Source organism: Miniopterus natalensis, chromosome X (genome assembly GCF_054644295.1).
Source record: "Miniopterus natalensis isolate mMinNat1 chromosome X, mMinNat1.hap1, whole genome shotgun sequence".
Classification (NCBI taxonomy): Eukaryota; Metazoa; Chordata; class Mammalia; order Chiroptera; family Miniopteridae; genus Miniopterus; species Miniopterus natalensis.
In genome coordinates, this window is record NC_142103.1 from 29164697 (window position 1) to 29188395 (window position 23699).

The following is a 23699-nucleotide window of genomic DNA, read 5'->3' on the forward strand; positions in this document are numbered from 1 at the left end:
AAGAAATAAATAAAAAAGATACTGGAAATAAATGTGTTTATTTTTAACTTAGGTGGCAAGTACATAGATATTCATTCCTTAAAATTATTATTTGAATTACATCAATGTTTTATATATCCTTCTGTGTATATTTTACCTTTTATAGTAGAAGAAAAATCAGTGCCCAGAACTGAACACACAACTCCAGCAAATCAATCATACTAGGAGACAATCACCTCCCTTGTTTTGAACACTGACTCTGTTTTGCAAATCTGGGTGTACATTTATACTGCTAATTTATCTCTTATTCGATTTAGCTATTCTTTTCACTTGTCCTCCCAGGCAGCCAAGCTCTCCCCAGAAACAGATCATCCTCTCCGATACAGACAATCCTCCAGTTACTTAAATTTCTGAGCCAGCTAGGCCTGAGGTCCACATTACAGCTGGAAATGTGACAACTCCTCTGAAAGCCCATCTTAAAGCAGCTTCCTTAACAAACTCACTTCCTGTCCTGCTTCTCCTGAGGTTATCTGTTTATAGCCCAGCCTAATGAAGGTAATGCCTCACATTAGGTCATGTTGATAAGATGATGAGAGCGTATTCTCACTCAAGAAGACTGTTATTTCCTGAAGGGATAAAACCCCAAGAGGGAAAATCCCTGTGGTTCTCATAGGTAGGGCTGGTCTGCTACCCAAGCTGATAACATAGTTCCGTCCAGAGGAGGAAGGGCAAATGCATTTATTTGTTCTGGAAGTTTTGTGGGTAGATGTGCATCTTCCATGTCTTAAAGACTCACAGACCTTGAGCTGGAAAGAGGTCCCAACCCTGAAGAACCTCTCCAGAGTCCAGGCTGCTGAATCTTTCCTGCTGCTTAAAAAGGTTCCAAACCACCTCTTGAGAATGGCAAACTGGGTGGCTAACCACTGGCTCTCAGTTTTGGTTTTGGTAAGTGATATTTAACTGCCTATTAATTACTCTTAAAAGAGGAGACATCCTGTTTGTTTATATTTGTAAAGCTATTTGAAAGGGAAAGATTCCGTGCCAATATTGGGGTCATCAAGGCCAGTTATCAGTTAGAAATTTCAACTTTATGCTTTATATACTCTTTTGTGTATAATATATTTCACCACTTTAGAGAAGGAAAAAAATCCAACTCTAGAAATTCATTAGTAGAGACAAATAATATGTTCTTAAGTCACAAGTATTTGAAATTTCAATCTTTTCATTTTCTATCTTCTCTTTATCTCTTCCATCTCACTTATAACTACTGCCATGGATCATTCTATTCTCTCCATCCTTCCTGCACTGCTTAATCAAGATTTTATAAGGCCCTGGCCGGGTAGCTCGGTTGGTTAGAGCATCGGCCCCATATGCCAAGGTAATGGGTTTGATCCCTGGTCAGGGCACATACAGGAAGCAACCAATGAATGCATAAATAAGTGGAACAACAAATTGATGTGTGTTTTTTCTCTCTCTCTCCCTTCCTCTCTCTCTCTCTAAAAGTAATAAAAAAGATTTCATAAAATCATTGAACTTTTGAGTTAGAGGGGATCTTAGAGATAATCTGGTATAGCATTGTCTATTAGAAATATAATGTGAGTCACATATGTGATTTTTAACTTTTCTAATACATTGAAAAAGGTAAAAATAATAGGTGAAATTAATTTCTAGTAATATATTTGTTAAATCCAATATATCAAAAAGATTATCCTTTCAACATGTAATCAATAATGAAAATATTAATATGATCATTTATATTCTTGTATTTTTACTAAGTCTTTGAAATCTGTTGTGTATTTTCCACTTACAACACATCTCAAACAGGACTAGCCACATTTCAAGTGCTTAGTGGTCACATGTGGGGATAGTGACTATGGCATTGCATTGTGCAGATATATATAAATTCCTTGATTTTACAAGGGAAAATGAGACCCAGATTTCACACAGTGAATTGATTGCAGAACCATCACTCAATCCCAGCTCCCCAGTGTTCAGGCAGAACTCCTGTACACACACACACACACACACACACACACACACACACACAAACACACACCCTTTTCCCAACTCTCATTCTTTCATTTCTGAGCCACCCCTGAGCCTTGGACTCCCTACCTATGTCCTTTCTTACTTTCCTTGATCTTCATGCCATCACTCCTTCTAGGGTCCTTGTCTCTTTCCTCTTGTTTTCCTTTGGGCCCCATAGGACTGCCATGTACTCCAGGGGAAAAAGTGTGGAGACCAATCACGTTCCCCTGGAGAGTTGTTCTGCATTTATTTTGGCAGGTTGTACTATGACTTATATTTTCAGTGTTTCAATGCTCTATGTTTAATTCCTTTTGCACTAGTTTAGGAAATAGCACATCTGGGAATTAGTTTCAGTTCTGCTCTTAATTGAGTGGCCTTAATCAAATTATTTATGCTTTTTAGACTTCAGTTCACCCGTGTGTGTATGTGTGTGCGTGGAGGGGGTAGATTAATGAAGTGACTAGATAAAATATAATGGTGTTTCTAGCTTTAAAATCCTTTGCTTTGTATTATCCCTCTCCTATTTTTTGCTCAGAGAGTTTATTGCCCATGGTGATGAGTCACATTTAACTGTCTAGCTTTGAATATCCATCCCCCACCAATCATCCTGGCAGGCCCAGACTTCTTGCTATCTCTGACATATACTCTTATACACTATTTTTTTAAATGAAAAAATAAATTACTCAAAAATATTTTTACTCCTCTTTCCTGTCAGGTCTTCTACTCCACTTTCTTTTTCATTCATAGTGGAGGAAATGATAGTCAAGGTGGGAAATGGAATTATTTACTCTCAGATGTCACTGTATTTCATCATTCACCTTACCTACAATTGTTTATTGGGCTGACACAGAGTTCCTTGCCTTTGTGTACCTCTCGGATTCTGAAATATTTCTGCTCCCTCTAAATTAGTTTCTCTCCTCTATCTTCTGAATCTTGAGATATCTGTGGTTTTCATCACTTTTTCCATGAGGTCAAAGAATCTCTGGAAGGCACTCATCTCTGGAAAGGGTCTCTAAACAAAGGATGCAGGAAAAAATTAATCAGTAAAGCCGGTCTGATAACAATGCAACTCTGTAGCCTGCATTTATTGAGCTCTTACTATGCACCAAGCATTGCATTAATTATTTCACATGTATTATTTCATGTAAGACTCATAGCAGTGCTGTGAAGTAAATATTGTTATCACTCTTATTTTACAGGTGAATTAATTGAGGTTCAGACAAGTTAAATCATATGTCTGTTTAAGATTACAGAGATAAAAAGTAGTGGAACTAGAATTTGAGCCCGGGGAGTCTGACTCCAATATCACACATTAGATCACTATGCCATGCTGCTAGAGGTGTGTGAATGGTCCAGATCTAGTGAATCTGAATGGGCAATGTCTTAGGCTAAAGACCCTTTACCCTGGGCTGAGATGGTTCTGATCCATCCTGGGACCAGGGATACACATTAGAGGCATCCCAGTGTCTGGAGTCCTGTTCAATTACAAACTAACACCTCTAAGCTTCAGCTAGAGCCCAGTTGTTTGATCTCCCAGGCAGTGGGCAGTGGGTTCCAAATTTCCCCCTTTACCAATGCAGAGACGGAGCTTGGGATATACAAAAGCAGTCTTAAGAGCTCAAATGAGTCCAAAACAATGATAGGTTAATTTAAAAAGAGACTCACAATCTAAAAACAGGAAAATGTGTGTCAGGGTGTAATTAAAGAGGCCAGCCCATCTGGAAGGGTTTAGTCCTTTTCAGATGAATATTGTTAAATTTATTCTTTGCTTCTTTAGAAATCCATTATTCACTGATTGTCATCTTTTAGGTAATAGTGTAAATTCTCTAGTCCAGGAGTTGGCAAATGCTTCCTGTAAAGGGCTGGGCAGTACACATTTTAGGCTTCACAGGCCATATAGTCTCTGTTACAGCTACTCGGTTTGTTCACTGTATCATGAAAGTAGCCATAAACAACACAGAGATGAGCAGGCATGGCTAAATTCCAATACCACTTTATTTATAGACACTGAAATTTGAATATCATGTAATTTTCATGTAATAAAATATAATTTTTCTTTTGATTTTTTCCAACCATTTAAAAACTTGAAAATGAAAAAAGTATAAAACCTATTCTTAGCTTGTAGGCTGTACAAAATAGATGGTGAGCCCATGGACCTTGGTTTGCTGACCCTGCTCATGAGTGTCCAATCCATGTTTCGAAGTTCTAACTCACTGTGAAAGTAAGTTAGATACTAGCAGGATTGTGTTCATTTAAAATAAAAACAGACTTGCCCTAGCTGGTTTAGCCTAGTGGTTAGAGCGTCGGCCCGTGGACTGAAGGGATCCTGGTTCAATTCTGGCCAAGAGCACATACTTTAATTGCAGGCTCCATCCCTGGCCCTGGTCAGGACGAGTGTGGGAGGCAACCAATCTATGTGTCTTTCTCACATTGATGTTTCTCTCTCTCTTCCTTCCACTCTCTCTGAAAAGCAATGGAAAAAATATCCTCAGGTGAGGATAAAAAAATAAAAATTAAAAATAATAATATAATAATATAAAAACAGACTGCCCTTGTGTGGCTCAGTTGGTGGAGTGTCTTCTCGTGCACTGAGAGGTCACAGGGTAGATTCCTTATCAGGGCACATGCCCAGGGTTTCTAGCTCAATACCCAGTAGGGCAGTAGGGGGCATACAGGAGGCAGTCAATCAATATTTCTCTCTCTCTCTTTCTCTTCCTTTCTCTCACTAAAATCCATAAAAACATATTTAAAATAAAATAAAATGAAAACAGATAAACACAAAATAGTCAAAGGGTGACACTATTTCCTACCCTTTATTTCCTGCTGCCCAGACCCCAATTTCACTTTATTCTTTGCTTTTTTTTTTTCTTCCTTTAGGTTACTTGGTTGGGGCTGAATGCTTTTTTGTTTACACATGCCTTCCTGTCATATGAGAAGGGTGACAAGTACTACTACACAAGAGAAATCCTGGGGGTGAGTATCACAGTTGCAAATGTGGGGAATCTAGGCATTTTTCTTGTCTTTGATCCTGGCTCATTTGAGACTCAATTTCCTAACTTCCTCTAGGGTTCTCAGAAAAATTACAGGATGCCCAGATAAATTTGAATTCCATAAAAATAACAAATCATTTCTTTTAATATAAGTATGTTCCAAATATTGCATAAGCATACAGTAAGCCCTCACTTAATGTTGTCATCAATTGTTTCTACAACTTCTAGCAAAATGATGTATAACAAAACCAGTTTTACCATAAGCTAATTGATATAAACAAGAGTTAAGTTCCTATGACAGCTCATCAGCATTATAACTACATGACCTTAATCAAAAGGACTTTATTCTAGGGCCTCCTGTACTAAAAAAAAAAAAAAAGGTTTTCCCCTCTGAAAGTAAAGCATTTACTCTCTGAAAGTAAAAAGGTTTACTCTCTGAAAGTAAAGCATTCCTGTGAAACCTTTTGCAAGCCAAAATGGCATAAAGCAAAGAAGCAATTACCATTGATTTATATGGAAAACTTTTTGAGCATTCTTAGACTCCAAAAATAATCCATCACATCATACCAAATATGCTTAATTACATATGGTTTTATGCTAAGTGTAACACTCTTCTGAGCTCGGATACTTTAGGACACACCTTGCTAATATGTACATAATGAATCAAGATAAAGCATAGATGCTCAGAGACACAGTTCAAAGCTATGGTGGCTTGGTGCTGAGATGCTGAGGTAGCTCCTGGGAAGGATCTTAGTGAGGCCACTCACTGCTCAGGTGTGCACTGTCCCTGTAAGAGCTGGCTGCAAAGCAAACGCTGAATGCTATTTTTGCTTTTAACTTTTCTTTTTTTTTTAAACACAATCCTCTTTGTGCACCCCCCTCCCCCCGAAAAGGTACTGATGTAGGTCTTTTGTAAAAGTTAAGTGGCAGAACTCAAACTTCTGAAAATTGGGGTGATATCTGTATTCCTTTTGTAAATCTGATGTTCAAATTTAACTGGGCATCATGTATTTTTGTTCACTAAATCTAACAGCTCTGTCTAGGGCACACTCCCCAGACCCATTAATGAAAACATGCAATACAGTAAACTATTAAGCAGTGTTTTTCAAACTGGTTTCCACAGAAACTCAGGTGCTCCTACAGGCTGTGAAGGGAAGGCTAACTGAGTAGTGGTCCTGCCTCTGCCCCTACTTCAACCAAAGCAGCCTTTATCTGTCTTAAGGACTCTTGCTTATGATTTTAAGAGTTTGGTTAAAAATAAACAACTGAAAACCACCGCTATGGATAATCTCACAGAAAAATAACTTCCATGAAACAGGGATACTTAGGGAGGTGTGGGGTTGGGTGGTGCTACACAGCTCAAGGCCTGCAGAAAAGTGGGGTCAGGTCACAGTAACAGGATGGAGAAGGTTGGAGATGTGGCAGATTGAGAATAGAAGATGCGGTACATATATACCAGAGAATACTCAGCCATAAAAAGATGAAGTATCGCCATTTGTGACAACACGGATGGATCTTGAGAGTATTATGCTAAATGAACTAAGTCACACAGAAAGGGGCAAACACTTATGGTTTCACTCATATGTAGGATATAAAACAACAAACAAAACAAAACAAAGAAACAAAAAAACAAACTCATAGGTACAGACAACAGAATGGTGGTTACCAGAGGGGAAGGGGAGTATGAAGTGGGTAAAGGGAGTCAAATACATGGTGACAGAAGGAGACTGACTTTGGGTGGTGAGCACACAAAAAAGTACACAGATGGCATATTATAAAATTGTACACCTGAAATTTATGTAATGTTATCCCAAAATTTAATATAAAAAAAGAATACAAGAGGAAGGGTAGGGGTGAGTAGGGCACATTGGTGTGGAAGTTTTCAGGGGGAAGCATGGAGGTGAAAATGGTTCTCTCACAGGCTCATCAATCTGGCCACTACTTGTTAGAGAAGGAAATGTGACTACTAACTGGTGAGTTATTCAGTAACAACAGGTGAGAGATTTGGTTAAGTCACTTTAATCTTGACAGTGCCTTTTTCTTTTCTTTTTTTTTATCCTCAGATGAGGATATGTTTTTATTGATTTTAGAGAGAGGAAGAGAGAAGGGAGAAGAGAGGGAGAGAGAGGAAGAGAAAGAAACATTGATGTGAGAGAGAAACATCAATTGGCTGCCTCCTGTATACACCCCTACTGGGGTTCGAACCCGAAACATGAGCATGTGCCCTGACCAGGAATCGAACCTGAGACCCTTTGATGCATGAGACGACTCTCCAACCAACTAAGCTACACCATCCAGGGCTTGACAGTGGCTTTTTCCACTAGCTTTCCACAAAGATCCACCCAATGTACATGTTTAAAGATAGCTTGTCCTTTATTTATTTATTTTTTCCTAAAATATATCTTTATTGATTTCAGAGAGAGGAAAAGAGAGGGAGATAGAGAGATAGAAACACCAATGATGAGAGAGTCATTGATCGGTTGCCTCCTGCACGCCCCCTGCTGGGGATCGAGCCCGCAACCCGGGCATGTGCCCTGACCGGCAATCGAACCCTGATCGCTTGGATCCTAGGTCGATGCTCAACCGCTGAACCACGGCCGGCCGGGCTATCTTGTCTTTAAAAAAAAACAACAAAAAAAACCTTCTTTTCTCTCCATAATCAAAGGATCCATGTTGAGATCACAACTAATTTGAATGTTCTTCTCATGGCTTATTTTACCCTGCTGTTTTCTATTTAAAATATTTGTTTTTGATCCTTCTTTGGAAACTATAACTCCAAAGGAAGTGTTAATTTGTTTTAAAAATAGTTTTTTATTAAGAGAATGATGCAATAAATGTGACTAGTTGTTAACAGCTGAATTGTTTTATGATCAAAAAGTCAGCAGCAGAAAAATGAATCATGATGATTTCCTGTGGGTATTTCATTTTTAAAGGCCCTCTCTATTAAAAAATCAATTATAAATAATGCTGCATTCGATGAGATCAAATGATAGAGAAGTGTATAAGTAAAATGTGAAAATTGCCCCGCTGGCTTGGTTCAGTGGTTGAGCATCAACCTGTGATCCAGGAGATCGTGGTTCGATTCCCTGTCAGGGCACAGGCCCGGGTTGCGGGCTCGATTCCCAGTAGGGGTCATACAGGAGGCAGTCAATCAATGACTCTCTCATCATTGATGTTTCTATCTCTCTCTCTCTGAAATCGATAAAGATAAGCTTTTTTAAAAAAATGTGAAAATTACTCTCCCATCCCATGCCCCCAAAATAACCGTTTATTAATAGTTTGGGGGGGGGTGTGTATAAATACACTGACATATTCACAAATACATCAGGCATGGGTTTTGTTTTATTTTTGAGGTAGATACTATTGTTATTCAATTTTTTCCTGTATATGGTAAAAGTTGCTCTTTTTGGTGTACTGTTCAATGAGTTTTGATAAACACATTCAATAGGACGCATAGGTTTTTTAAATTTTATTTTAACCAAAAAATGGATCACATTGTAGATTTTGGCTGGCAATTTCTTCCCACACTTAGTATATCTCAGATATCTTGCAATATGGGTATGTGACCAGCAAAGCGCTGGAACCAGCTTATACCAGCTTACAGTAGCCAGGTATGTGCATATCTTACCAAGCCAGCATTCAGTGGCATTCAATGATTTCAAGTTGGTATCTTGAAATATGCCATGGTGGGAGTGTTTACCTCATGTAAATTGGAAGATGCTGGAAATAAAGATCGCTGTGTCTTCCGAAAGCTGACTGTTAAACATTTACTACACCTATACCACTGCATATTGTTCTCATTCTTTTAAGAACATAGCACTCGACGGCATTGATGTGCCATAATTTACCTAATCATTCCATAGGATATTTCTTAAACTTGTGTTCCCTCTAGGAAAATGCAGAGAGTTATTTGATTCAGCATGAAGCAGAGCAAATTAAGTAGCAGAGGAAGGAGTTTAAATCCATAGTTAGTGAGGCATTAATGACAGTAGCAGTTGAATTAGAATATCGCCTAGTGTTGATGTTGAAAAGTGAACAGAATTTGGGGTATTTCAGTGTGCTGCAATGGGAAAAAAAGATTTGTTCTAAAAAGAATCCATCCTATACAAATGGCCCCCACAGAATATGGAGCTGTGAAATTGAAGCCCTATATTTTCAATTCACTTGCCAATTTTAGCCTTAAGAAACCTCTGTGACTTAAATAAGCAAGCTGTGGGAAACAATGTGGAAATGTGGGATTTTTGAGATGAGCAGAGAAAATTTACGCAGTAATGGAACACGCTGTTTCTATCAAAAAACATTCAGAGTGTGACTCAGCGGAGGGAGAAACACAGGTCATGTGGAAAAGCCAGAAATGGAAAACAGTAGGACAGCTCTTGTTCACTGCACTGCCTGACATTGTAAGGCATTATGGATGCGAGGGAGATCTTGCTCAGGCTTATTAAACCAATGTCGCATTGCTCGAGGTTTAGGTTGTATGGAAAAATAGCTTTTGTGTCAAAAAGATTACTAGAAAAAAAGGCTGAGAAATTGTTAACTCTAACCCATATTCTTCCTTTTAGTAAGTCATCAACGCGTGCACATGTAAGGCCAGCCAGTCACCTGAAGTGCAACAGTAATTGCTTTCAGGTGACCGGCAATTGTGAGATTGCCATAGTGCATTGACTGTGAGATGGTCATACCGCATAGCCTGCAGTTTCAAGTACATGGAGCCGACTCAGAGACCAGTTGTGCAGAGTTGAGAAGTTGGATTTAGCTACTATGGAGTTGAGCATATTCTTTCCAGTGTATACCTAATTAAGCCTCTTTCTGGGCTAAATCCTTCTTTGAAGAACTGATTTTTTGTCTCCTTTTCCAGCAGCTTCTACTGCTGGATCAGATTGACCTTGATGTCTGTTGCCTGGCCACCCAAGGAAATCAGTTTCAAATTCTGTTCTCAGAAGTTGTCCCTTCTCAAATCTCTACTGAAGTTTAACCTTTTCGCTTTAAGAGATTCACTAGTTTTGCCTAGGCTTTATTCAATTATTAAAGACATCTTAAATACAAGCAGTTACATTTTAATTGTTTTTATTACATGAGTATTACATGCTTATAATTGCTACAGAAAAGACAGAAAAGAAAAAACAGTCACCATCTGTAATTATACCTCTAAATAAAATAAGCTTTATTTAAACTGCAAATAAAAAAGATATATCCAAGATTGTTTTACAAATGAAAACAATATACTCATAATCATTGTTGTAAACTATTACACCCATAGAATGTGTTTGTTGACATGGAATCATTAAATCCTGTTCTCTTTCATATTGAAAATGTATAGTCAAATATTTCAAATCACTGTCACAGGAATTTCTCAATTCAATATTAAGTTCAGCAAATTTTCAGTCATTTGCAAGCAGAGAGCCTGGCCTGATTGTTCTAGCTACTGAGAAAGAGGGGAGGAAGCTGCAGCCTGCCCATTTCCAGGTCTCAGACAAGTCGACTGGGCTTATCCTCCCCGGCTAAACAGTGAGATGAAGCAGCTGATGATGTCTTCTCTCCTCTGCTCTAGTCCGCGTTGGCCTGGGCCCGAGCTTCTGCTCGATGCCTGAATTTTAACAGCATGCTGATCCTGCTTCCCATGTGTCGGAATCTGCTGTCCTTCCTGAGGGGCACCTGCTCAGTGAGTCCCAACCATTTGTAGGTCAACTTTCACATTAAGGAAGGTGATTTAGAACACCTAAAATGGAAGGGAAAAAAAGTGAATTAGGGTACTCTCAAAGAATAATAGTTTTTTTCTGAATAGCTGTACATCTTGTATTACCTTTAGGGCATTCATCTGAATGTCAATTTATAAAGTACTTTCAATTAAACTAAACCTATAGAAAAAAAGCAGACACATCACAGGGTTTCTAGGAAAAAATGAGAAATAGGATGGAAAATGACTATGGTGTAAAATGTATCTTTTAATTTTCATAACCACTCTGAAGTATGTATAATTTATGGTTTATTAGTAAAGACTTAAAGATTAAAAAACAGACGAGAGACCCTGGACTCCTTAGTTGGACAATCCAACACCAAGGCTCTAGGGATGGAAGTCAAAGGTCTCCTTGGTAGCCAAGGGGGTGGGCATTGGTGGGTGAGTATTGGTGTGCTCTGTGTAAGACATGTTGGTTATGGGTTGGTGAATTTCATAAAGCTGCCTGGGAGAAATCTCACCTCCGTCACTTTACATTTGTAGTTTTGCAGGCGCACCCTGAGAAAGCAACTGGATCACAACCTCACCTTCCATAAGCTGGTGGCATATATGATCTGCCTACACACAGGTAACTGAGGCAAACCATGAAACTATAGGCTTCCAGGCATTCAGAGTCTAGTTTCATTCGTCCATGAATATAGACATTCAACAAATATGTATTTTACACTTGGCATTATTTGCCAGGCACTGTTTTAGGCCTATTTTCATGGAACTTACATTCTATTTATTTGGAAACAGAGTAAGTATGGAAAAGGTCTTGGGTCTCTCTATGGTCAAGGTTTATTGGGCACCTTCTGTGGACTTGGCATTCTGCTAGACACTATATATAGGATTCTCCTTTTCTAGTGAGGCATGCCTGCCATGATGCTCCTGGGATACCTCTCACAATCCTTTTCATCTTTCCACTTAGCTATTCACATCATTGCACACCTGTTTAACTTTGAACGCTACAGAAGAAGTCGACAGGCCACAGATGGATCCCTTGCTTCTGTTCTCTCCAGCTTATCTCATCAAGAGAAAGAGGGGGATTCTTGGCTAAATCCCATCCAGTCCCCAAACACGGTGAGTTGACTCAATGGCAAAGCATCTGGCCCTGGTCACGAACAGGAAAAGCCTGGTATTCTTGGTGGATATTGTGCCAGGCTGACATTTCTCCTTTCATAGACCGTGATATATATGACATTCACCAGCATTCCTGGTCTCACTGGAGTGATCATCACAATAGTTCTGGTTCTCATGGTGACTTCATCTATGGAGTTTATCCGGAGGAGTTATTTTGAAGTGTTCTGGTACACACACCATATTTTTATCATTTACTTCATCGGCTTAGGGATTCACGGCATTGGGTAAGGTCCCCAAACTCCTTTCTCATGCTCCAGCCCCTGACCTTGCATAATTCTTTGCCTCAAACTGTCCTTCTTTGTCTATTTCAGTGGAATTGTCCGGGGCCAAACAGAAGAGAGCCTAAAGGAGAGTCATCCTCACAGGTGTGCAGAGTTTTTCGAGAAGTGGGATGATCATGACTCCCACTGCAAGCGTCCCCAATTTGAAGGGAACTCCGCTGAGGTAAAAACCCTATGGACAAGGATAGACTCTTGTTAGGAGCTGTTATTTGTATTGTTGTTATTATTATTTGTTATTATTACCTTATTAGTTCAGCCAACATATCCACAAAATTCCTACCATCAAGGAATTCCAATACCACTGGCAACAGGCTAAGGAATTAGCATTAGCAGAGGACCCTGAAGAGGAAGGACTAATAGTTAGTGAATGTTGTGAAACCCTCTCCAAAGGTAATAATGATAGCCTATGTTATTAATAGTGTTTACCATGGGCCAGGTTTGCTGCGTTATATGGATTACCTCATTTATACATAGCAATAACCTATGAAGTAAGTACTTCTTCTGTCTCCATTTTGAGACAAAAGGACTAGGAGGATTCATAGAGATGAAGTAAACTGTAAGTAACTAGTGGAGCTGGAATTCAAGCCCAGATATTTTGGATTCCAAAGATTGTGTTCTTGACAACTGTACTGCCCCAAAACTTAGGTGAAATTCCAATCAATTTTGGGGGGGTTTTGTTTTTTTGGAAAAAACATTCTTTTTTAAGCTCTATTGAAGTATAATTGACAAATAAAATTGTATATATTTAAAGTGTACAGTGTGATGAATGACATACATATACTTTGTGAAATAATCACTGCAATGAGGTTAACACATTCATCACTTCATATAGTTACCATATTTTTTTTTCTGCTGAGAATGCTTAACATTTACTCTTTTAGCAAATTTCAAGTATATTATACAGTATTATTAACTATAGTCACCATACTGTACTTTAGATCCCCAGACCTTATTTTATTTTTATTTTTTAGTCCTCATCTGAGGATATTTTTTCCATTGCTTTTCAGAGACAGTAGAAGGAAGAGAGAGAGAGAAACATCGATATGAGAGAGACACATTGATTGGTTTCCTCCCGCATGTACCTCAACTGGGGCCCAGCCTGCAACCAAGCTATGTGCCCTTGGCTGGAATCGAACTCGGGACCCTTCAGTAGGCAGGCGCAACGCTCTAACCACTGAGCCAAACCGGCTAGGGCAGACCTCATTCATTTTAAAACCGAAAGTTTGTACCCTTTGACCAAGTCGGGATCCCCCACTCCCATCACCAGCCCCTGGTTAACCACTTTCCTACTTCTGTTTCTCTGAGTTGAACTTTTTTTTTTTTTAAGCTTTCTTAAGGTCGGCTTTCATTGGTGTTATAAGAATATGCTTAGAAATTATTGTTAAATAGTGGATGATCAAGAAATTGGATTCCAGGGAACTCAAGGTGTGCCTCAGGATAATTTTGTGGCTAGTATGGCTTATTTTGGCTTGCTCATAAAATATGTTAGCTTAAAGAATAAATGGAAGGGAAAGGTTAATTGTGATGCCTCAAAGTGTTTTGAGGATAATTAAAGCATTTAAATCAGATGCAGAATGAAGAGCAATAGCTCAGTCCTCATCTAGAAAAGGAAAAAATATCTAAAGAAATTCCCTAACGTTGGCATTTTAAATCAATGGGAAAAAGATAAGAGTGTTCAATAATTTTTTTTAAAGATAATATAATAGTCATCTAGGAAAGAAAAGTTCTATCTTTAGTCCATATTTTACATTAAAATATGGATCAAGGATGCATGGATCAAGAATTTAAGTGTTAAAAAAAAGAGAAAGAAATCATAAAAGCACCCTAAGGCCACATGAGGAATTTTTTCTAAGACTGTAATATTAGTAAAAATATTCTCTAAATAAGATAAAAAACACAAAGCCAGAAAACATAATAAAATTTAATAAATATATATTCAAATTTATTATCATATATATATGGCATGTATAAACACACATGCATACTTTTGTGTAGCCAAAAAACCCCATCATAAATAATAAAGACAAGCAACAAATTACTAAGTAGGAAAAGTACTTACAACTTACAGATCATGAACTAATTTCCTAATATATGACTCCTACAAATCAACAAGAAAAAGCCTAACAACCTGATAAAAAAGATATAGATCACAGAAATGTTGATATGTGTTAATCTTAAATATATGAAATGATGTTAAATGTTTCTCATAATGGAAGAAATGAAAAAAAGAAACAACTTCATTAAGATGCTTTTTAAAAAAAATATCTTTATTGATTTCAGAGAGAGGAAAGGAGAGGGAGAGAGAGAGAAACATCAATGATGAGAGTCATTGATCGGCTGCCTCCTGCACGCCCCCTGCTGGGGATCGAGCCCAAAACCCAGGCATGTGCCCTGACCGGGAATCAAAATGCGATCTCCTGGATCCTAGGCCCGTGCTCAACGGCTGAGCCACGCCCGGCCGGGCAAGATACTTCTTTTTTAATCAAACAGATCAGCAAAGATGAACAAGTCTGTTCATGTGCTGTGTTGGCAATGCTCTCATGCATTGCTGGCGAGAGTGTGCACACAACTGCTTGTAAGGTTGATTGGCAGTATTTATCAAATTTAAAAATTCTACTTCTGGGAGTTTTTCTAAAAATATACTTGCTTATGTATTAACACGTATTCGGTTATTAATTTTATCATTACTTGATAGAACAAAAGATTGGAAATAAGTGCCCATCAATAGAGGACTAGATAAATTATGGGACTTTCCTACAATTATGGGACTTTTCTGCAGCCATTAAAGAGAAAGAAGCAGGTCTATAGGTACTAACATGGAGCAGTCTCTGAGATGTTAAATGAGCCCTGACAAGTGCAGCTCAGTAGGTTGGAGTGTTGTCCCATACACCAAAAGGTCGAGGGTTCGATTCCTGGTCAGGGAACATGCCTAAGTTGCAGGTATATCCAGGTTACCCAGGTTTCGGGTTCAATCCCCAGTGCATACAGGGGGCAACTGATAGATGTTTCTCTCTCACATCAATGTTTCTCTAAAATCAATTTATATCTCTATCATCTATCTATCTATCTATCTATCTATCTATCTATCTATCTATCTATCTATCTATCTATCTATCTATCTAATCTATCTCTATCTATCATCATCTATCTATCTATCTATCTATCTATCTATCTATCTATCTATCTATCTATCTATCATCATCTATCTATCATCTATCATCTATCATCTATCATCTATCATCTCTTAGGGTGAGGATTAAAATTTTTTTTAAAGGATGTTAAATGAAAAAAAGGCAGGGCAGTGTGTATAGTCTGCTACCATTCATACTTTAATGCATATTATCACTTAAACATATATTTTCCAGAAAGGTTTACAAAATAATAACATTGATTGCCTGCCTCTGGGGAGGAGGGGTGGGCAGGGATGGAAGGGAGATTTGTACTTTTGATTTTTGTGCAATGCACACGTATTACTTATTTAGAAAATAACTTTAAAAGGACATACCTGGCATATGTTAACAGCACACTTCATTTCAAAAGTCAGAGGAACTTGGAAGCTATAACCAGAGACCTTCTGTATTATTCGACAAGAGGCCCTGAAAAACAGAAACCTATAAAGCTTGATCAGCCCCTTACTAGCTAAGACAATTAATCCCCTGTCTTACCAACATCTATCTTTTCCCCATATAGTCCCTGAGATAAGGTATATTTGGCCTATTGGGAGGTATACTTAAAACTCAAGGCTGCTTTGATTGGTTACATAATACCCCAAGGGCGAGAACACCAGTTTTGCCATCTATTTGAGTATATTGTTTTGTTTCTTCCATAAACATTAAAAAATATCCTCTCCACATTCTCCCCACTTGAAAATTATAAAAATAATTCATGTTTATTGTAGAAAGTTTGAGAAATATAAAAAAAATATTTAGAGGAAAATAAAAATTTCAGAGTTCTACCACTTAGATGTAACAATTTTTCCCCTTCATCTATATCATTGGATGGTTTCCTCTGTTGTCAAATATTCTTTTGAAACTTAAGTTTTAAAAAAGCTGTATGGTATACCATTTTTCAGTCTTCTTTTTCTACATGGTCAATTTTAGTGACCTTGAGGGCATTATGCTAATTGCAGTAAGTCAGACAAAGACAAATACCATGTGAACTCACTTATATGTGGAATCTAACTTTTTTTAAAAACCGAGCTCATAGATATAGAGGAGAGATAGAAGGTTGCCAGAGGCAGGGGGTGAATGGTGGGCAAAATGGGTGAATGTGGTTAGCAGGTACAGACTTGCAGTTATGAATAAATAAGTTCTGGGAATGTAATGTACAGCATGGTGACTACAGTTAATAATACTGTATTGCATATTTCCAAGTTGCTAAGAGAGCAGATCTTAAAAGTCTTAATCATAAGAAAAAAATTTTTGTAACTATGTAAGGTGACGGATGTTAACTAGACTTATTGTGGCAATCATTTTGCAATACATACAAATATAGAATCATTATGTTGTACACCTGAAACTAATATAATATTATATGTCATTCATATCTCAATACAAAAATGAATTAAAATAAAATTTAAAAGACAGTTTGGTTTTGACAAGAAATATGTATGGTATACCATTTTTGTCATTTTTTTTTTTGGTAGTAAATAATGTGGCCATTACTATACTTGTATATTTGTGCACACCTTAATTATTTTTTATGCTCCATTTCCTAGAAGTGAAATTCCTGGGTAAAAGAGAAGAAATGCTTTGCAGGCTGTTGAGATGTACTGACAAATTGCTCCCTGGGAAGATGTTACTAATTTGCACTTTCACCAGCGGCACATGTGAATGTGCCCATTTCCCTGCATCCCCATTAATGGTGGGCATTATTGTTTAAAGCTGTTTTTGAATTTGAGAGGCTAAAGTGATATTTTGTTTTAATATTCACTTCTCTGATTACTTCTGAGGCAAAAATTTTTCCCCACATTGTTTGTTTTTTTAAAAAAAATATTTCTTTGTTTTTTAATTACAGTTGACATACAGTATTATATTAGTTTCAGGCGTACAACTCAGTGATTACTTACGAAGTGATCACCCACTTCTAGGAATATATCCTAAAAATCCTGAAACACCAATCAGGAAGAATATACGCACCCCTATGTTCATAGCAGCACTATCCACATTGTTATCAGTCATTTCTTAAGTAATTTTTTTCATGTCTTCTGAATTCAGCTGGGGATTTGTCCCCAATAAGAAGTAGCATCACATTGTATAATGCCCACTCTCAGGTTCACTAGCCCCATCTCTGCCCTTTTTCTCCCCAGAGATACCCAAGGAAGTTACTTACCTGAAAAAGCACGAGAAACCTCATTTCACACAGTTTTGATGTATCACACTTGAACAATTATGTGAGAAAGGATATGACTTAGCATTGCTAGAAAATACATTTTTAGTAGTTCTGTGGATATGGAAGCAACTTGCTACCTTTAAAAAGATTTTTGGGATAAAAAGGCTGCTTTAAAAAATGTAGACAAGACCAAAAGTGTATTACCATGTTAGGTGCTTTGAGCACCTGAGAAAAGAGGTGATGAACAAAGACCAAGTTTTATATATTGTTACCAATAGTGTCTGCCACCTACTTTCCCTTCTGTGTTTGTTTTGTTTTTAATCATCTGCTTCCATTTCACATCTACCTTCTCTGTTGGTCTTTCAGATTGGGCAAGCTGTCCTGGAAAACAGTCTTAGATTCTGAAAATTAGGTTTATACATATAGATGTAGATATATAAATTTATCTTTATTGTTGAAAGTATTACAGATGTCCCCTTTTCCCCCCTGTTGATCCCCTCCATCTCCCATCCACCCCCCAGGCCTTCTCCACACTATTGTCTGTGTCCATGGGTTATGTGTATATGTATATACTTACCATGTACTTTATTTCTTTTTTTGTTTAATCCCCACCTGAGGATATTTCTTCCATTGCTTTTCAGAGAGAGTGGAAGAGAGAGAGAGAGAGAGAGAGAGAGAGAAACACAGATGTGAGAGAGACACATCGATCGGTTGCCTCCTGCATGAGCCCAGACCAGGGCTGGGGATCGAGCCAGCAACCAAAGTACATGCCCCTGGCTGGAATCGAACCTGGGACCCTTTAGTCCTCGGGCCAACGCTGTAACCACTGAGCCAAACCGGCCAGGACCCATGCACTTTATTTTTGTGCTTTTCTTTTGCTTCCTGGTGAGGCCTGTAAAATTTCAGGAGGTGATTTGCTTTATGAGTAACAGATTAGCAAACAAAAGCACTGTGATTTATTCTTTTCAACTTCTGTCCTCAAGATTTGGTGAAATTAGTGGCTTACCAATGATACACAGCAGGGAACTCAGTAAATACTTACTGAACGAAGGAATGAACTGCCACACAAATAAATCCTAAACGAGAGATTAATGTGTAACCTCATTCTGTACTCTGCTTCTGTGCAGTCTTGGAAGTGGATCCTTGCACCAGGTGTTCTCTATATCTTTGAAAGGATTCTCCGATTTTACCGCTCCCAGCAGCAGGTTATGATTACCAAGGTAAAGCATATGCACTTTCATCTTCCTCTGATAAGAGTTCTGTTCTTCCCAATTATAGAAATAAACTGCCATGTTGTCACCCTGAAGGGAATAAAAAAAAAGATCTTGGGGGTTGCATACTTCAGTTTGTCTGGAGCTGGACAGAACTTTGGCAAGAGGGGTTTAGCAGAAATCATCAGCATGAGCATGGGTCTGTGTCAGAGGCTGCAAACAGGCGGCCTGTGCCAGATTTAACCCACAAACATATTTTGTTTGGCCCACACACTCATTGTTTAGAAAGTTGAATTGGTTGCTAACACTTAAAAATCTGGATGGAGGCTTTCACATTAAAAATTGCATTTCTGGCTTCTCTTGAAGAATCAGGCAACTTCCTAACGCTGAATCACGGTTCCATAGCGCAACCATTGTCTGGATAAATAACAGCTACTCCCTTTAGAGAGAGCACTTGTGCTAAGGGTTCACCACTGTCACCAGGCCTCCAGCTTTATTAATTTACTTTATCTACCTGCCCCTGTTGCCATTTGAAATTGCCTCCTTTGGTCTCTGCTTCATTCATAGGTTGTCATGCACCCATCCAAAGTTTTGGAATTGCAGATGATCAAGCGTGGCTTCAGCATGGAAGTGGGACAGTATATTTTTGTTAATTGTCCTTCAATCTCTTACCTGGAGTGGCATCCTTTTACTCTGACCTCTGCTCCAGAGGAAGACTTCTTCTCCATTCATATCCGAGCAGCAGGGGACTGGACAGAAAATCTCATAAAGGCTTTTGAACAACAGCATTCACCAATTCCCAGGTAGGTCTTGGAGAGCTGCAGAGACCCAAACCAGGATGCAGACAAGCAAAAAAACAAGAATGCAATTCCATTGAACCTTACATCTGGTACAACAGGATATAATAATAATAATAATAATAATAATAATAATAATAATAATATAAGGCTGAAATCAGCTGTGGGAACTGCTGTGTCTCTGGGATGATGTTTGAGGTTGGGGGTGGAGGTGAGACTTCACTTGTCCGTTGTCTTCTGTCTTCTGCCAGGATTGAGGTGGATGGTCCCTTTGGCACTGTCAGTGAGGATGTTTTTCAGTATGAAGTGGCTATGTTGGTTGGAGCAGGAATTGGCGTCACTCCCTTTGCTTCCATTTTGAAGTCCATCTGGTACAAATTCCGGCATGAAGATCACAACCTCAAAACACAAAAGGTATACTCCCTCATACCACTTTTTATCTGGACTGGGCCTGACAGGTTCATTGCTTTCATGGGCTAAGTTCTTTACAATTGGTGAGAGAGTAGCCCCTCCCTGGAGTTATGAGAGCAAGTGATCACTTCTCTCTGCCAAGGCATTTGTTTCTACGGGTTGACCATGAAAACAGGGTCTTCATTTTCAATTTGAAATTTAAAATTACCTTGAACCAAAGATGACACTGGTGGGCAGTCTCTCTCCATAAGGGAAGTTATCAGAACTCTGGACATTTGTGCTGCCTAAGGTCTGCTGCTCTGTGAGGTGATTTCTCAGGTCACCCTGAATTTGATCAACAAATATACAGTACATCTACCTAACCTTGTCATCACAACACACATTGTAAATGGTACTTAATAAGGCCATGTTCTCTCTTGGTGGTTCCAGATATATTTCTACTGGATCTGCAGGGAGACAGGTGCCTTTGCGTGGTTCAATGACCTATTGGCTTCCCTGGAACAGGAGATGGAGGAATTAGGCCAAGATGGTTTTCTAAACTTCCGTCTCTTCCTCACTGGATGGGACAGCAACATTGTGAGTTCAAACAATACACTAATTCCCATGTTAGATGCAAGCTGAATGTCAGCCAAAAGACAGTGCATGCTGATTGGAAATAATTATTTCTTGTGATTTCCTACCTGCCCTCACCCTCACACCCAAGTTTAAAAGTGACTGAAGGAAGAGACAGCTATCAGGACCTGCTTTTTCTAACTTTTTATTTCTATGACTCTAGGTTGGTCATGCAGCATTAAACTTTGACAAAGCCACGGACATCCTGACAGGTCTGAAGCACAAAACCTTCTTTGGGAGGCCTATGTGGGATAATGAGTTTTCTACAATAGCTACCTCCCACCCCAAGTAAGTGCATTCTCCTCTGGTTTAGGAAAGGTATTACAGTATGTTGAACGCCCTTGGGAAAAGATCTCTGGGGTAGAAACTATTTGCACCATTCTTAGATTCTTGCTTGAAACTGAGGAAATTACATCTGGGGTTTCAGACATATAAGAGTCATGATCTTGTAATTGATGAGAAGACATCTGCTGCCCCTACAAGCCCGCCTTCAAACAGTGAGGTAGAGAACTCAGCTCTGATCTGCATTACCAATGAAATAGGGAACTGGAACAACTTAAATGCATTGCTTTTGGCCTTAGTGACCTCTACTAAAGCAGCAAGGGTTTGGAGTGTATTACCTAGTTAACTGATGACTTGACCTGGTGCCATGACGTCAGGCATTCTGGTGGAAGGGAGATTAAGCTGATTGTTAAAGTTCCAGGAACAAGTTGGCAAGTGAAGATCAATTCAATTCCACAAACATTACTGCTTACCTTCTATAAGCTTAGCAGTCACTAGTCTAGAAGCTTTGGAGGTTGAAAGAGAAATAGGATACGGTTCTTGCCTTCAAGGAGCACACACTTCAATAAGAGATGCATAAAATCAACTCAAAGCAGAATGAAGCACTGCATGAAACAGGTGGAAGGAAAGTCTATGCCCACATGGGCTGATCAGGAAAGGCTTCATGAAGGCAGTGGCCACTTAGTGACTGGGATTCAGATGATCCTGGTCATAATGCTAGTTCTGACACTTTCCAGTTCTGGGACCTTGAGCTAGAAAATGCTCTGATCTTCAAATTTCTCATCTGTAAAATGGGAGTTATGTGAGTAGATGTCTACTCTCTCACTTGCAGGATTCTTATGAATATTAAGCCAAACGATATATAAAAATGTTCTGTAAACGGTAAAGCAGCATATAAGCAAAAGAGATTATTTTAATTAGTGTGTCAATTGACCATAGTTGATGCTATGAGAATGGATGGGATTGCTAGGGGAGAGAGAGTAGCAGAGGACAGAGTATTATGTAATGTTTCTATTATGTAGGAAAGGAGAGAGGTGAACCAGGCAAGGAGGAGACTGTGAAGCAGTGTCACAGAAGCCAAAGGAGGAAATATTAGAGAAACACGGTCAACAGTTTTGAAGGAGTGGCAGGGTCCAGGAAATGCTTATTTAGCATAAAGATGATCTAAGCATATTTATAAAAAGAATAGGAGCCAGTAGACAGGAATAAAATAAATACACAAAAAGGGGGATAGGGCTAAGATGGTCATAATAAAAGATAGGTGATAATAAGAATTTGCAAGAAAGTGAAGACATTGTAGGAGGGTTCTTCCTACATTGCTTGTTGGAATGTGAAACGGTGCAGAACTTGAGGAAACCTTCGACATGTCCTCAAAATGTTAAACACAGAGTTACCACATGATCCAGCAGTTTTACTCCTAAGTATATTCCCAAGAGAAATAAAATACATGTCCACACAAAAACATCTACATGAATGTACACTGAATAGGCCAAAAGTGGAAGCAACCCACGTGTCCATGAACAGGTGGATAAACAAGATGTGGTACATGCACAGCGAAATATTACTCAGCTGTAAAAAGGAATAAGCACGAATGCATGCTACAATATGGATGGACCTTGAAAACAGCATGTTAAGTGCAAGAAACCATGCACAAAAGGCCATGTACTGTAGGATTCCATTTATATGAAATGTTCAGAACAAGCAAATCTAGACAGGAAGTAGATTTGATTGTCTAGAGCTGGGGGTGGGCAGTTGGGAAGAAATGGGGAGTGACTGCTAATGCGTATGGGGTTCCTTTTTGTGATGATGCAAATGTTCTTGGGTTAGATAGTGGTGATGGTTGCACAACTTTGTGGCTATACAAAAAAAAAAAAGCACTAACTGCACACTTTAAAGGCGTAAACGCTATGACATGCCAGTTACCTCAATTAAGTAAAAAAGAGGTAAGAGGAAGGTATGAAAGAAGGAAGGAGAGGGTGAGACCCAGAGAATAGTTAGAAAGATTATCGCCCACTGCCTCTTCTGTGTGAGAACTTTTGAAGTGGGAATTAAGTGCACAGTGAATGACTTTAAGGGCAGCTAACACATGTGTACTTGTTCTGTGCCAGGCATTTTTCTAATTGCTTTATATGTTTTTCATTTAAACCTCAAAACAACCCTATAAGGTGGGTACTATTTTTATCCCCATTTTTGGAGGGGGGGGGGCGGGACTGAAACACAGAGAGCTTAAGAAACTTGCCTAAAGTCACACAGCCGGGACAGGTGTCAGAGCTGGGATTTGAACCCAGGCAGCCTGGCTCACTAGTCTAGCTAGCACTTCACTGCAGGGCACTACATCTGAGCATCTGTTCTCAATAGAATAGGCAAGGCCAAGTGCTGAGCGTGCTAAGGGCTGAGAGCACATTTGGGGCTTACAAGGAGAAAAAGTGAGAAAACTATGAAGAATGTGAGAAGGGCGTCAACAACTGAGTTTCCACGCAGGGTTGTCAGTAGCAGAGGCCTCGTCGTTTCTCTATTCTAACATCACAGCCTTTACTACATTCTAGCCAACTATTCTTTTCTTGCAGGTCTGTGGTGGGAGTCTTCTTATGTGGTCCTCAGGCATTGGCAAAACGCCTGCGCAAATGTTGTCACCAATACTCCAGTCTGGATCCTAGGAAAGTTCAATTCTACTTCAACAAAGAAAATTTCTGATTTATAGGGATAAGGACCGTAATCTGCATTTAGTGGCTCCTTTGTATCTTCAGCGACTTATTTGGTCTGCTCAGCTTTGGGCAGCCACTGAAGGACACTAATGGTGCCTCTCAAGACTTGACTTCCTGCCATTCGTTTTTGGTTGGATTTAGTTTTGTTTCCACTGAACTTAATGTCGAGTGCTGGCGGGAGTGTGGAGAAAGGGGAACCCTGGTGCACTGCTG

At 39.0% G+C, this 23699-nt stretch overlaps 1 protein-coding gene and 1 long non-coding RNA gene across 4 annotated transcripts; one reads left to right on the plus strand and one right to left on the minus strand.

Moving 5' to 3' along the window:
* Positions 1-879: 879 nt before the first annotated feature.
* NOX1 (NADPH oxidase 1) lies at positions 880-23475 on the plus strand. Of its 3 annotated transcripts, XM_016195750.2 has the most exons (13): positions 880-924; positions 4885-4980; positions 10549-10659; positions 11218-11302; positions 11645-11796; positions 11899-12080; positions 12168-12300; positions 18596-18688; positions 19247-19482; positions 19728-19890; positions 20317-20463; positions 20663-20787; positions 23349-23475. In XM_016195750.2, exons 1-13 carry the CDS (start codon positions 880-882, stop codon positions 23473-23475), a joined length of 1695 nt encoding a protein of 564 aa, XP_016051236.2. The 3 variants fall into 3 exon arrangements, with proteins under 3 accessions (XP_016051236.2, XP_016051238.2, XP_016051237.2); XM_016195752.2 differs by lacking the exon at positions 20317-20463; XM_016195751.2 differs by lacking the exon at positions 10549-10659.
* Positions 10512-15852, minus strand: LOC148090447 (uncharacterized). Its single transcript, XR_015713705.1, has 3 exons — positions 15643-15852; positions 11665-12309; positions 10512-10716 (listed from the first exon to the last, which is right to left on the minus strand). It is a non-coding gene; the product is annotated as an uncharacterized LOC148090447 (long non-coding RNA).
* Positions 23476-23699: the final 224 nt, after the last annotated feature.

Coding starts and splice junctions, on each gene's coding strand:
- NOX1 (XM_016195750.2), top strand. CDS start 880: ATGGCAAACTGGGTGGCTAACCACTGGCTCTCAGTTTTGGTTTTG. Junction 10,660..11,217: donor TCCTGAGGGGCACCTGCTCA/GTGAGTCCCAAC, acceptor TTACATTTGTAG/TTTTGCAGGCGCACCCTGAG. Junction 18,689..19,246: donor AGCAGGTTATGATTACCAAG/GTAAAGCATATG, acceptor CTTCATTCATAG/GTTGTCATGCACCCATCCAA.